The sequence below is a fragment of the Lacerta agilis genome, chromosome 4, assembly GCF_009819535.1.
Source record: "Lacerta agilis isolate rLacAgi1 chromosome 4, rLacAgi1.pri, whole genome shotgun sequence".
NCBI lineage: Eukaryota > Metazoa > Chordata > Lepidosauria > Squamata > Lacertidae > Lacerta > Lacerta agilis.
The window spans coordinates 24,318,605-24,332,277 of record NC_046315.1 but is presented as its reverse complement, the minus strand read 5'-3'; the positions used below and the strand labels follow the sequence as shown (position 1 = coordinate 24,332,277).

General features: G+C 37.8%; 1 protein-coding gene across 3 annotated transcripts in view; it reads right to left on the bottom strand.

Moving 5' to 3' along the window:
- Positions 1-13,673, bottom strand: part of PAN3 (poly(A) specific ribonuclease subunit PAN3) — a 55,678-nt gene that overhangs the window by 28,770 nt on the left and 13,235 nt on the right. For 2 of the 3 annotated variants that reach the window (XM_033146419.1, XM_033146420.1), the window contains exons 3-5: positions 9,641-9,707; positions 7,848-7,918; positions 866-1,027 (exon numbers count right to left, since the gene is read on the bottom strand). In XM_033146419.1, coding sequence (XP_033002310.1) covers positions 866-1,027; positions 7,848-7,918; positions 9,641-9,707 — 300 coding nt within the window. The remainder of the gene's footprint in view (positions 1-865; positions 1,028-7,847; positions 7,919-9,640; positions 9,708-13,673) is intronic. The other variant, XM_033146421.1, reaches the window with a different exon arrangement.

Here is a 13,673-nt window from a genome sequence, read left to right as displayed (position 1 = left end):
GTGCAACAATACAGCCTGCATAACTACCTGGCACTACACAAGAAAACTATTAGTATGATTTACACAAAGAACAGTAAAAATGCTATTGTTCCCATGTACAGTAGAAGCAAACAAGAGTAGTAAGAAAAGGGGGGGGGTTATTCACTGGGTGGCCATTCCTCCCATTCTCATGCTAATTTTGTGAACTACTCTTGTCTCAGTCTGTTTTTATCTTAGAGGTTGAGTGTGCCTCTCTATTCCACTAGAACAAGTACCTATCTAGAGCTTCAACACAACATATAGCAATAATGCCTTTGAAAGTCACTGGGGTGCTAATCACAGGGCAGAAAGTGCCAGAGATCTATCCCTACTCATAGTAGCGTCAAAGATAACCAAAGGCAATTTAAGTCACTAGATGCTGAGTGAGTTTCTTCTCTAGCCTAGGATAAGGAGTACAAATAAGATAACATAGTTTTGCACTAGGATTGCTCTCTGAAACATCTGTGGTTCTCCAGATGGACTCTCAACTTTTCACAGTCCCAGCCAACACAGTCTATGTTTAGTGGTAACAGGAGCTGCAGTCTAGCAACATCTGGAAGGTCTAAATACGGTTCAAATTATTTCAGCTATTTCAAAGAAATAAGTTTCAACTTCTAAGGTGCTTTCTTAAAATATAATACGCTTGCCACCCAAACTAGATGAAACAGAACATTAGTTGAGAAGTGTGTAGTTTATTAGATAGTCACTTTTGTTGTCATTTGTACATTTTACCTGTGAAGATTTTGGCCAAATTTCTGCCCATCATATGTATCTAACTTCAGCATTTTTGAAAAAATAAAAATAGTAGCCAAAATTAATTAAAGTGACTAGAAAAAAGTAATTTTACCTGTAAATTGTTTTCTGTGACTCTGTTCCACCAAACCATATTGATGGGTACTCCTGTTTTACACCTGTCAGCCAAGCAGCCAATAGTGTTCTTTGATTTTCTTGCCTTTGATCCCACCGGAACTATTCTCTCCTCCAGCATCCCCAGTCGATACTTCCTTGGCTATGGAAAAGAAGGAAAAAAACCAGGGCACTCCCAACATCCCTTAATCTGAAACTCAAACTAGAACTAGATGAGAACATAGATTTGGTTTGATTGGTGGAATAGGAAACAATTTGCAAGTAAAATTTCTGACTCTGGTCATTTGACTTGCCGTGGCTTGGAAAAGGAAGTTGAGAGGGGTCAACAAGCAAAAATAGTTTGGAGTGGATTCCAGTTGGTGCCCTTGTACTTAAGTGAGGAACTTTTGATCCTGCAGATAGATACCCCTACTAATATAAAAGAAAGAGGGGCATTTTTCCCATCCCCCCCCCCGCAGCACCCATAAAACATCAGTGTCAGAGAGCTGGGGGGACACTCCAGAACAGGGTGGCATGGGGAGCAGTAGGAAGACAATATCACTTTCCCTCAACCTCCCAATGTTGGGGACAGCAATTAGATTCCACCTTGACTCCAGTTGAATCCTGTGCGTATTTACTCAGAAATAAGTCCCATGAAATTTAATAGGACTCACTTCCAGGAAAATCCAATAGGACTGCAGAACAAGCTGGCCTGTACAGTTTGGTCCTAATATTTATGGCATTTCATTAGAAAAGTCACATCTATATCACTTTAAATAAACTAAGACTTGTTTGAAATATGTAGTGTCAGGTCAAACTAAAAGCTTTGCCTACTACATACCTCCAACCAGGATACTAAATTCTGACACCTGAATTTATGAACAGATTCCAGAGGACAGAAAGGACTGGGCTTGGAAATAATGGGTTGTAAACAAACAAATATAGGCAGAGTAAGCCCACTGAAATCAGTAGACTTGACTAACTTAAGCACAGTGATTTCAGTTGGTCTACTCTGAGTAAGACTTCATTAAATACAATCCAACTGCTCAACAGAGAAACCTTGGAAGTTCTGGCATAAATGTTTCAAAAGGAGATAAGACAATTTTTCCTTGAAATGTTGTCCATGTCAAGTTAACATATTTAGTCGCAAAGAGTTGGTCACAAAGAAAGGCATATAATCTCTTATTACAACTGCTTTTACTGGTGCACACAGGTGATAATGAAATACTTGTAATTTTAAGCTTTCAAGGTGTACATTCAAACCCCAGATGTGTTTATAAAATTAAGGTATCATCTTGCCTATCAAAGTAAATATGAAGTAATAAAAGTAATTCCAAGAACACTAATTACTCAGCAATTCAGAAAAACACACACAATACGCTCTCAAAGGTTTACTATGAAATGCAACTATCCTTATTTACAAGCTGTATCCTTGCTGACAGTGAAGAAAGCCCTGCTGAGTTTTCAGACAGTATAAAATTATGAACTCTGAGCTGTATATAATAAGCAAGCACTTACTTAATGACCCATAAACTCATGTCACTAGAGAAGCTTCCTGCTCATCAAAATAAGTATTCAGTAAGCTACAGCAGAAGTCAGACATTGGGTTAAAGCTGGCCCGAAAGTGCAGTGCCTACTACTAAATGCAGCAATAAAGTTTTCTAGCAGATAACTTAAGACATTGAAGCTGGTTTACTGTCCATTGCTCAGTTTAGTGGCTCATCAAGAGGATTATTCCATTCAAAATACCCATGGAAAATTCTTGTCTCACAATTATTCTAAACCAGGGGTGTCTTCCCCACACGCTCCAATGAAGCTGGAGTACAACTACCCATACAAAATACTTGCAATATAGTTACCTTAGGATGCACCCATGATAAAATTACTTCTCATCATTTTCCCCCAGGAACGGATTGGAAGCAGACCTTAGCTTCCACTCCTCATTGAAGACATATTAATTCCAAAACAGATCTCATGGTTGCTTGAATCCAATATCTACTTATTTAGTTCACCTCTCCCCACACAGAGAATCATAGAACTGTAGAGTTGGAAAGGACACCAAGGGTCATCTAGTCCAACGCCCTGTAATGCAGCAACCTCAACTAAAGCATCCATGATAGATGGCCAGCCAACCTCTGCATGAACAACCCATTGCAAAATCTCAGAAGTGTGCTGCACAAAGTTCAGTATCTACAAAGATAATTAAAGAACCATCAAGAGGTAAGAACATTACCCAGAGCAAAAAGATATGAAATTGTTTTCTGAATATTTAAATAAGGTCAGAAGACAACATCCACAGGAATATTAAATAATAATAAAATTTAATCCAACCTGTTCTAAATGGTTTTTTTCCGGAACATTGAAATCACCATTGCTTATATGACAAACGTGTGCATATGAAGTATGTCAATTGCAATGTTCATTTTCAAAAAACATAAGATAGATTTTTAAATATATATACACACTTTCGTGCAAATAAAACAGGTGAATGCCAAAAGAAATCGTATCTACATTGTCAAGCTTCAGGCTTAAAGAACATGACTAAATTGGACAAGAAACCATGCCTTTCTACATTAACAATACCTAATGTATGTGTCCAACTAGTTTTATGCAGATCTTGATGAGAGTTTAGATTACCAGCTAGCAAGCATTTAAGCAGCAGTTCAGATCTCACTGTTCAAAGCAAGGACTCAATTATATATGTCTCTTCCAAGACTCAATCAATTTTTAGTCAGTAGTGGCTGGAGAAGAACTGCCTAACTCTTTCCCTGCTACTTATTTTTCAGCTCAAAATCACTGCACCCAGAGCTGCGTATCCATCTGAAAAGGAAAACACACCCTGAGAGGGCAATTTTGATCTGAAAAACAGGAAAATGAGTGGATGTGGTAGCTCATTCCTCCCCCTTGCAATATCTGGATACATTTATTACTCAACCAGAAACAATAGCCTAACCTGCTTAAATGCAGATTTGGCAAGATTGAGACTGGGAACTGAGTGTTCAGTTGCATGGATCTCTTCACATTACGGTCACCTGTTTCATGGTTTTGTCCCAACAGCGACTAATGGTTTTAGAAACAGTCAGATAAAATGAGAAACTGGATTTGCCATGGGTTTGGCAATTTCAGCAGAGTCCATATTTATTCAGTTTGAAGAATTAGTAACAAGTATGCATCAATGCAAGAGGGGGAAATTTTCAACTAGCAATAATTATGCCTTGGATTAACCTTATTGGCTATGATTAAGCTGGAAGCCCAAAAACTGTAGAAAAATCAATACTCAGCTTAAACTGGCTAAAGTGATAACATGGCCCAATTTAGCAACCTTCATAATTAATGACTATTTTAAGCAACCAACAACAGCACGGGATAAGTAGTGCTAATATTGTAGAATCATAGAATCTTAGAGTTGGAAGAAACCACAAGGGCCATCCAGTCCAACCCCCTGCCAAGCAGGAAACACCATCAAAGCATTCCTGACAGATGGCTGTCAAGCCTCCGCTTAAAGACCTCCAAAGAAGGAGACTCCACCACACTCCTTGGCAGCAAATTCCACTGCCGAACAGCTCTTACTGTCAGGACCTTGTTCTCCCCAGAAATAGGTGATGGGGTACAATGTGCCTGGTCTTGCTACTTCAGACTGCCGGTGAGAGGTTGACATGACTGAACACATTTCCAAAAACAGTCCTACATGTATGTCAAGGGGGGATAGAACTCTAACATACTTGTATTATCTATATTCTGGGGTACATGACAGAGCTCATACAATCGGCATATATACAATTGAAAAGAGAAAGCAGTAAAACACCAACGTGAAAAATGGAAAACATGATCAACTCTTGATTAGTTACTAATCCATGCTATGGTGTTATGCTGCTCAGCATTTGGCAATATGAGACACTGGAGTGGGGGTGATTCACTCAAGAGTTGCAAAACCTGGAATGGTTTTAGCTATCACTGTCTTGTGTCTTATACAGCTATGGCCCCAATGTTTGAGAATAATTGAAAATGTGAAGATAAATATTAGAAGTCAGAGAAAAGAGTTAAATTCTGGTGGATGTTTAAGTATAGAGTTAAATTTTAACTCTTAGGCTATGCCACATATTTCATTTTAACTGATAGAACCATAGATTAAAGTTGCCTCTCTCAACATTCTTTAAAAGACCACATTTTAAAAATGTTGAGACACAAATTGCAAAGTCAAAAATGCAAATTCAATTTCACAATACATCCTTAGTGACCAGTATTTCCTCCATCTGCAACCTAACTGAAGACATACCAGGCTGAACAACCAAAATCCTGGCTTTTGTTATGCTCCACCTAGAAAACTCAATGAAGCTATAATGCATACCAGTCATTAGCAATAATTAAAAGGATGGGAATGGCTACAATATAATGTCCTTTTTTCTTGTTTGTGTGTATTCTGCATGTCACACACTTAAGCACAATTTTTAGCTACTTTTGTACCAAAACTGAGCATGCTTACCACTAATTTGAGTGTACATGTGAGGGACAGAAGGCACTAGCATACAAATAGCACAATTCTGTGACCCAATCCCTCAATCATGAGTAAAGGCCCACAGGCAGATGAAGCCATTAACTAAGAAACTTGAATGCCATCTTTCCACAAAAACTGGCTGCTGTGAAACCGCAGACCAGAAAGACAACTTAAAGTAACTTCAATATTCCTTCTGCTTGAAACTTGTACATGCTAGTCTCAAACTACAAAGATAACCAGTAAAGCAGAATGTTATTGCAGTGATGTTTTAAATCTCAAATAGGCCTTTTAAAATAAAAAATAAAAATGTCTTTTTGCCTCTTTGATAAGCATCAAGACCCGCCACTACTCCTACTATAAAGAATGCTAATTCCATCACTGTAGGCTTTATTTGCCCAGCTTTTAGGACACAAGAGATCCAAGCAAAATCATCCATCCCAAATGTTTCCACAAGGAAAGAAGACTGTTTTTACAGAAAAGCTCATCAAATCTTAAAAAAAATTCAGGCCTTCCCAACCACAACAGTTTACCCTAATTGCTCAGAACAGCAAATTTTTCCTACAAAATTAAAACAAGAGTGTAACAGAACAAAAAATGCAATGCACTTAACACTTGAGTCTGCCATATGCACCATAAAGGGGTTTAACAATCAAAACTTCCTGTATCTACTGGCTTAAATGTAAGTGTACAACATTAACAGGCAGCTAATTACAGTGCCGGAACTAGGGTGGTAGTGCAGCTCTCCTACACAGGAAAGCCAAACCAGGACAAGGCAAAACTATGACATACTGCACTTTAGAGGATGTACAGAACGGAAACTGAGATGGGGGAGGGCGCCAAATTATGACCTCGCTTATGGTGCCATATTACCAAAGTCTACCCCTGCTAATTATCCCTGTTGTTTCAGTGGCAGCAGATCTTAGTATAACATTCTGACAGTTAACTGTTCATAAATCCCTGTTATTTAAATCACTGACAACCTAACGCCCTAATCTTGAAATGTATTACCCAGAAGCTATTTTGCGAATGATGAAGTGAATGGTGCAATGCTTGTGTGGGAGTATTTTGTTCAGGGTCCCCTAACTGGCTTTGTACATTCAGTGGCAATTATCCAACCACCTCCTTGAGTGTGTGAGGCTGTTGGTGGTCTTGCAATAAGGCCAGGAGTCAAAACCTCATTTGCATGAGTCAGCACCCCTACCTAGGGATGTACACACAGTCATCATGACTTGCACATCACAGTGACTTTTATTTGAGCAATTGCAATTATCCAAGCACATGTGTATTTCTCTTTTAGAAGGATTTATTTATGGAAACTATCCCTTCACATAGTTTTAGATGCGATGAAAACCCTGTTAGTGGACTTGTGTGTTCCCTGAAGTTATAATAAAGCAATCACCGTCTGCACAGACACACTTGCATTTTCTCTCCACATGTCTTTGCTAAAAATCAAATTCATTTTTGCAATGCTTCAAAAACCTGCAAAATTATATACACACAGATAAGACAGTGGGGCATTAAAACAAACTACTGCCCGTATCAACCCAAAGAACAAAAAGCCCAAAGGTCACTTCAGTTTGTGGCAGCAGTCAAATTATTTGTTATTCTCTATTCAGTCAAGAACAATCTTCTGCTAATTTTACTGTTAAACTTTGGTTCCCTTGAGAAGGAACCATTTTTATTTTTTACTGTACTTTAATATATTACAGCTGAAGAGAGTCAGGGAAACGGTGCTTGGGGACCAATCTGTTTTGGCCGTTGGCCCAGACTTTGTCAAACCTTGCCTAGGAAGACAAAAATGTCTTAACTCTTTTTTTGTAATTTGAAGTCTTGAGATCAGAAGTCTTCGATATCAACAAAGAACAGCATTCAGTTAACGAAGTGGCACATAAAAGTTTGTTACTTGGGAAAGCAATAAAAAGGACGTGGCATAATATTAAATTGTAAATGTTGGTTTCTTATTGCAATTTTCACAAGCAAAGAAAAGCTAACTAATCTTGAAAATTTTACAACAGAAACCCCCAGAACGTTCAATAAAGGGAAAGTGACTGCTTTGATAAATTGGGGGGCATTTAATGATCAGAATTTTTAAATTCTCTGCAGGGGTAGAGTAAAAGCTACTCAGTCTATGGTTTCGTGCATGCACATGCTCATACCAATAACAAACTTAGTTGGTCTCTAAGGTGCTACTGGAAGGATTTTTTTTTTTTTTTACTACAGCAGACCAACATGGCTACCTACCTGTAACTGCACTGAATAGAACATTGTGGAAAGTCATTGCTTGTATTGTGAGGGGCAGAGGATCAAGTTAGAGTGCACTGATCTGGACCATTACAACCAATTGTGTAAATGAACTGAAATGCATGCCCAGAAATGTGCATTACATATGGCCATATATATCATTGATGCTACTCTGTAAGCTATCAAGTTGCTGTATGTAATAAAGCAAGTGGTTCTTTTGTTATCTAGAAACTCTGGCAATACCTACTTTTCTCCTCTGAGATAAGCTGAGGGCAGCAAAGTCGTTGAACAAGGATGAACCAGGTGAAGTAAGAGAATCTGGGGGGGAAAGGTTACAAAACACACAGAGATGTAATATAGTAGTATATTTAAAAAATACATATAACATTATTAATATTTGAAATCTGCACAGTAGAGCCAGAAAATATTTTGGCATGTGCCTAAGGAACCGTGCATGTTCAGTGGAATTAACTTTCCCCCTCTGTTAACAACCAATCACTATGCCCTGTAAAACTGTGATGCTTATCAATTTCTTTGGACTTTGGAATACATGGGCTAGTTTAGTAGATTACTTGTATAGAGGCCATGTTTCATCAATATCAGCATTTAAGTCCTATTGAAATCAGAAGTTAACTTAAGCATTGGAATATGTTAATTGATTCACAGTTGTTGTGTGCTTTATGTCGAAGTTTCTCAACTAGATAACTCTGTATGATGTCCTTTGCAATCCTAAGCTCTCAAAATAAATGTACACATCTATTTAAAACTTCCTTGTTTACTTATAAGTGACTCCCATATGCAAAAGAAGTACAACTGAAGGTTCCAATCACTGATGGTAGGAATTATTAGAAAAGTTAGCATGTAAATTCATATACTGGTAGCTACTTGATGGCTTATGTTTCCCATGTTACAGACAGAATTGGCTACACCTATAACATAAACACTTGCATAGGTGATTATTATATTTCATTAAAATAGAAACAGATTATATGGGATGACCATGACACTACTACAGTCTGCCTCCTAAATTATTGTAATGAAATACCCAGGGGGAAAGGAATATTTGATTGATTGATTAATTGATTGCCTTTCATCTGAAGATCACAGGGTGGTGCACAACATAAAAATACAAAATAACACAAAATACATAATAAAACAGAAACAAACCAATAAACCCCCTCCCACAAACACATTTAGAAGGCCATACAATGGTAATCAGCCAAAGCAATGGTTGTAGAGAATATATGTTATATGAAATGTAGGCACCAGGTGAGCTTCCCAGGGGAGAGCATTCCACAAATGGTGAGACACCACAGAAAAGACTCACTCTTGTGCTGCCATCCTCCATACATCATATAGCTGGGCCTAAACCCCAACTGAGGTGAATCTAGGAAAGATGGTCACAAGAACCAAAATAGCTTTCCATTTTCAACCAAAGTGGGAAATATGTCTTGCTTGTAAGCAGATTGTTTTACTATGTGGCTCTAAAATGTAAATGGTTTTTATAAGGATTTTAATGTAGATATTTCTAAAGTATGTGGTATGAAAGACCAGAAACAAGCTACTTTGTACTGGAAGGACAAATCTACTAATAATGTATTTTTTTAAAAAAATCTAATATATGAAGGTAGGGGCTATGCTCTCAACTACAGCAGTTTCTCTGTGCATGCCCAAGCCCTCGGGCTTATCTCAAGTAACTCTTTCAATACTGGCCAAATATTGCTCCCAAGAATTTTGTTCAAATATTTGATCTGCCATTTTTTTTATATCACATGTTGCAGAGTAACATATGGAAAGCAAGCAAAACAAAATGGTGATTATAAGCATTAATGATAATTAAAACTGAGCCCACTTGTTGAAAGAGGCAGGATAGAAACGCTTTAAATAAAATCAAGCTAAGAATCTAAAGATATTGCAACCACATTAAAGACTGAAAGCTTTGCACCCATAAAAATAGCTTAACATAAATATTGTTAACTATTAACATAAACATATTGTTAAATATTTTTTAAAAAATTGTTAAGAAAGTCAACTTCTTACCGTGGCCTGCATAGGGCTTGGCACTGTCATTAAGAAGGCTAGGGGAACTGCTGCTATTTGTCATCCTCTGCAGAAAAATAAAAATAAAAATTGCATGATAAATACCACAATGGGGATCATGTGCAGTTTTAGCCCATATACTGAAAATGGATGAATAAATATGTGGTTACAATATAATGCTAATCAAAGTGTTAGCTTTCTGTGACTCCACAAATTGGTGTGTCCAAATAAAAAGCTATAGGAAGCATTTAATTACTGGTTAAAACATTTAATATAAAGTCATACCAAGTAAAGACTGATTTTCATTTAGCCAAGAACATTACGTAAACATCAAGTTGGATCCAGAGTTTCCGTTCCACAGATGTGACTCTGAACTAAGAGAAGGTCGTGCTGGAGGAGGGGGTAGTTTTGCTAATTCTTGCTTCCGATTCTGGAGGATCCCCTAATTTACTGAAGAGGTTTTTCAGGGGTCACAGGGAGAAGGAGGAATCAGTGAAAATGCTTCCTCTTCCTCCAGTAGAGTATCATGCAAGTGAAACTCTGCTGAGCACATATCTGGATCTGACCCAATAGAAGTACAACAAGGAGGAAGAACTAAGTGGCAGTAATATCCAATAACATTTATACAAATCTGAAACAGATCTATGCTTAGGAGACTATTTTAAATGTTTCCTTTTTTTGTTAAACAAAATGAATCAATAAAAATTAAATAAAAAAAATTGAATGCAATTCAGACATGAATAAAGGGAGGGAAATGGGAATTATGCTATTTTCCAGTAATTAGTTAACACAAAAAATGAACAGTGAAAGCATTCTATCAAGAGATTCCACAAGCAAAAGCCCCACTTTTATGAATCTGCTCATTCACCTTGAATCACTCAAGATCTCTCTCTCTCTCTCTCTCTCTCTCTCACACACACACACACACACACACACAATATGCTTATTGGTGAACGCTGCCTGATAAACTTGTCATTAGCAGGCCTATCTATCTACTTTTCTTTATATAAAAAAACCTGAAGGTGTTGGGATATAGGTTTTTCGATAGTCAAGTCAAGTTACAAGTTTATTAAATTTGTGAGGTCCATGCCTTTACACAAAATACCATAAAACATTATTAAAAAGATAAACGATAAAATTATAAAAATAAGCTAAAATTCATGCCATGCTGTCCCAGCAAAGGAAACAAAATTTTGTCCCCATGCCAGGTAAAGATCCGTGTTGTTGTTGTTTTTATTAACCATGCATTTTACAGGTTTGTTATCAGCACAACCCGGTTTAACACAAGTGCGGTAAAGATTTCAGTCCAAGTATTTAAATTTGCTAACCTGTCAAAGACAAAACTTGTCAGAATTCACCACATCTATTTTCAGTATATTTCAAGAACTAAAGGTGCTCTCAAAATGTGAAGGTTCCCTATTTAAAGCACCACATAACTTTTTAAACGGACAAGTATTTTTGACAAACCTCCAATTCCAAAAGTAGTAAATGGCTCCCCTAGCCCCATGCACCTTTAATTTAATGAGATTTAGAGAATCTAAAATCATAAGGCCAGAAAATTATCTAAGCTTCATTAGTTGCTTATTTACATGTAAATAAGGCCAAGAAGACTACAGAGTAAACTTGAAAGTTACCTACCATTTATCAGGACTCAATTTACTGCAATTTTTTATAATGGGGGGGGGGGGAATGAAACCTTTTATGAAGGGATCTATACCCACTGGTCTAAACAAATCCTATGTATCAGTAGACAAATATGTATCCGAAACTTCCCTGAATCCATTACAAGTACAGGCAACGACCGATATACAGGTGTTCAATATGTGCGCAACCACACATGCAAGCATCACAGTAACCTGGAAGTGGCTGGAAAAGGGGGTGAAGTGGAAGTGGGGGCGGAAGAGGCCGAGCAGGCTTATGCGAGCTACACCGTCGTGTGTGATGACTCGGAACACAACCCCAGCACAAATTAGGGGTTGCTTGTACCCAGATAAAAAGAAGACAGGTTCAACAGAAGGCTAAGTGAGACTCCTAAAATTGTGTTGGGGGTATGTTTTCCTTTCTACTGAGCCAAGGGCACTCCCTTATCAAAACAGAGTTGAAAAATGGGGCCTAGAATCCTAATGAAAGTAGATTTGGACTTTAAGAGAGTTAGAACTATTTGGGACTATCAGAGTAAAAGACAAGAGTGTTCACCACTAGTCAGCATATACTGTAAAAAAAATATCTGGATCAAAAAACTAAACCACAAACCCTTTTCTTAACTTCCATACAGACACCGCTCAGTTCCATGTTGATCCTTCTGAATTTGTGTGATTCAGGATGCAACACACTGTTGCTATGGATCCAAACAGGTCATAATGGTCTATTTAAATTTCAGGCTAAAGACAATAAAACTTCAAAAAATGCGTATCATTCAGATACTATATGCAAAATATAAGATCCAACATTTAAGGGGTCTTATTTTCTCTAAAACAGCTTTCTACACATATAGCTCTCATTAAGTTTTAACAGTTTTATCCAATCAACACAGAGCCAGAAAAGTACCAATTAGCAATTTCTCAAATCATTGGTCCTTGAACAGAGCTATATTTATTCTGCAATTATATGTTGATAAAGCAATGCAGCTCATTTTTAAAGAAAAAGCAAGTTACTGTTTCTTTGGTTCAAAAAGGCTTGAAAATATGTAAAAAAAATGACTGGTATAATCCACAGGTGAAGAGCTGAATCAGAGTTCCAGTGGACAATGGGACTTCAATATACATGTGTTTCCCCCTCCCCAATTACCTAAAAAAATTCAAAATAACCAGCATGTGAAAATTAGTTAATTCACACAGTTTATAGATTACCGGTACAATATCTTTGCAGGCAATGTAAATAAAGGAGGACCCAAACGATTCTTCCTCAACTTTGGAAGGTTTGCTGTAACATTTAAGACAGCCAGGGAGCTACCCGGTAGTTGGATTGTTAGATGACAAAACAGAAGCTAAGAGAGAACAGGGAGACTGCAGAGAAGCTTAATTATTTGTATCAGCCTTCACTGCTGAAAATGCTTGACTGATACCCATGCCTGAACCTATCTTTTCAGGCCGGACATCTGAAGAATTGAATCAAAAAGAGGTGAAGTTCTACAGCTAACTGACAAATACTAAATGCATCACTAGACAGCATTCATGAAGCATAAGGATATCAACAGTTACTAGCCGATGACTAGGTTTGATCTCCACTGTTGGAGGCATTATGCCTTTGAATGTCAGTTGCTGAGAATCACAAGGTCCAGCTTTTAGACTTTCCACAGGCATCCACTTGGCCCCTGTGAGAACAGGATGCTGGACTAGATGGGCTGCTGGGCCTGATCCAGCTCATTCTTCTAATGTTCATATACACTACTGCTCAAGGACTCATCTATGTGGACATTGTGGCAGGAAAATCAACCTTCTTACTGGGAAATGGCCATCATAAAGCAGCTAAAAAAACTGAGACAGGAGAAGCCAACACATTTCAGGACAGTTAGCTTAAATTCTAGGTAAATTGATAGAAAGCATTAAAGTAGAATTATTACTCATAGAACAGAACAATCCTTGTGAAAAAGAATCAGAGTGGTTTCAGCAAATGTATGTTTTTGTTGTTGTTGTTGTTCAGTCGTTCAGTCGTGTCCGACTCTTCGTGACCCCATGGACCAGAGCACGCCAGGCACGCCTATCCTTCACTGCCTCCCGCAGTTTGGCCAAACTCATGTTAGTAGCTTCGAGAACACTGTCCAACCATCTCATCCTCTGTCGTCCCCTTCTCCTTGTGCCCTCCATCTTTCCCAACATCAGGGTCTTTTCTAGGGAGTCTTCTCTTCTCATGAGGTGGCCAAAGTACTGGAGCCTCAACTTCAGGATCTTCAGGATGTATGTTTTACCAACTACTTTTCTTGCAGAAGTTTACATACACATTCCAAAATATCAAACATTTTTTTTACATCTGCCCTGGTACCTTAGGGTACCACGTGAGTAATAATGATAATGATGATGATAATGTTACAACT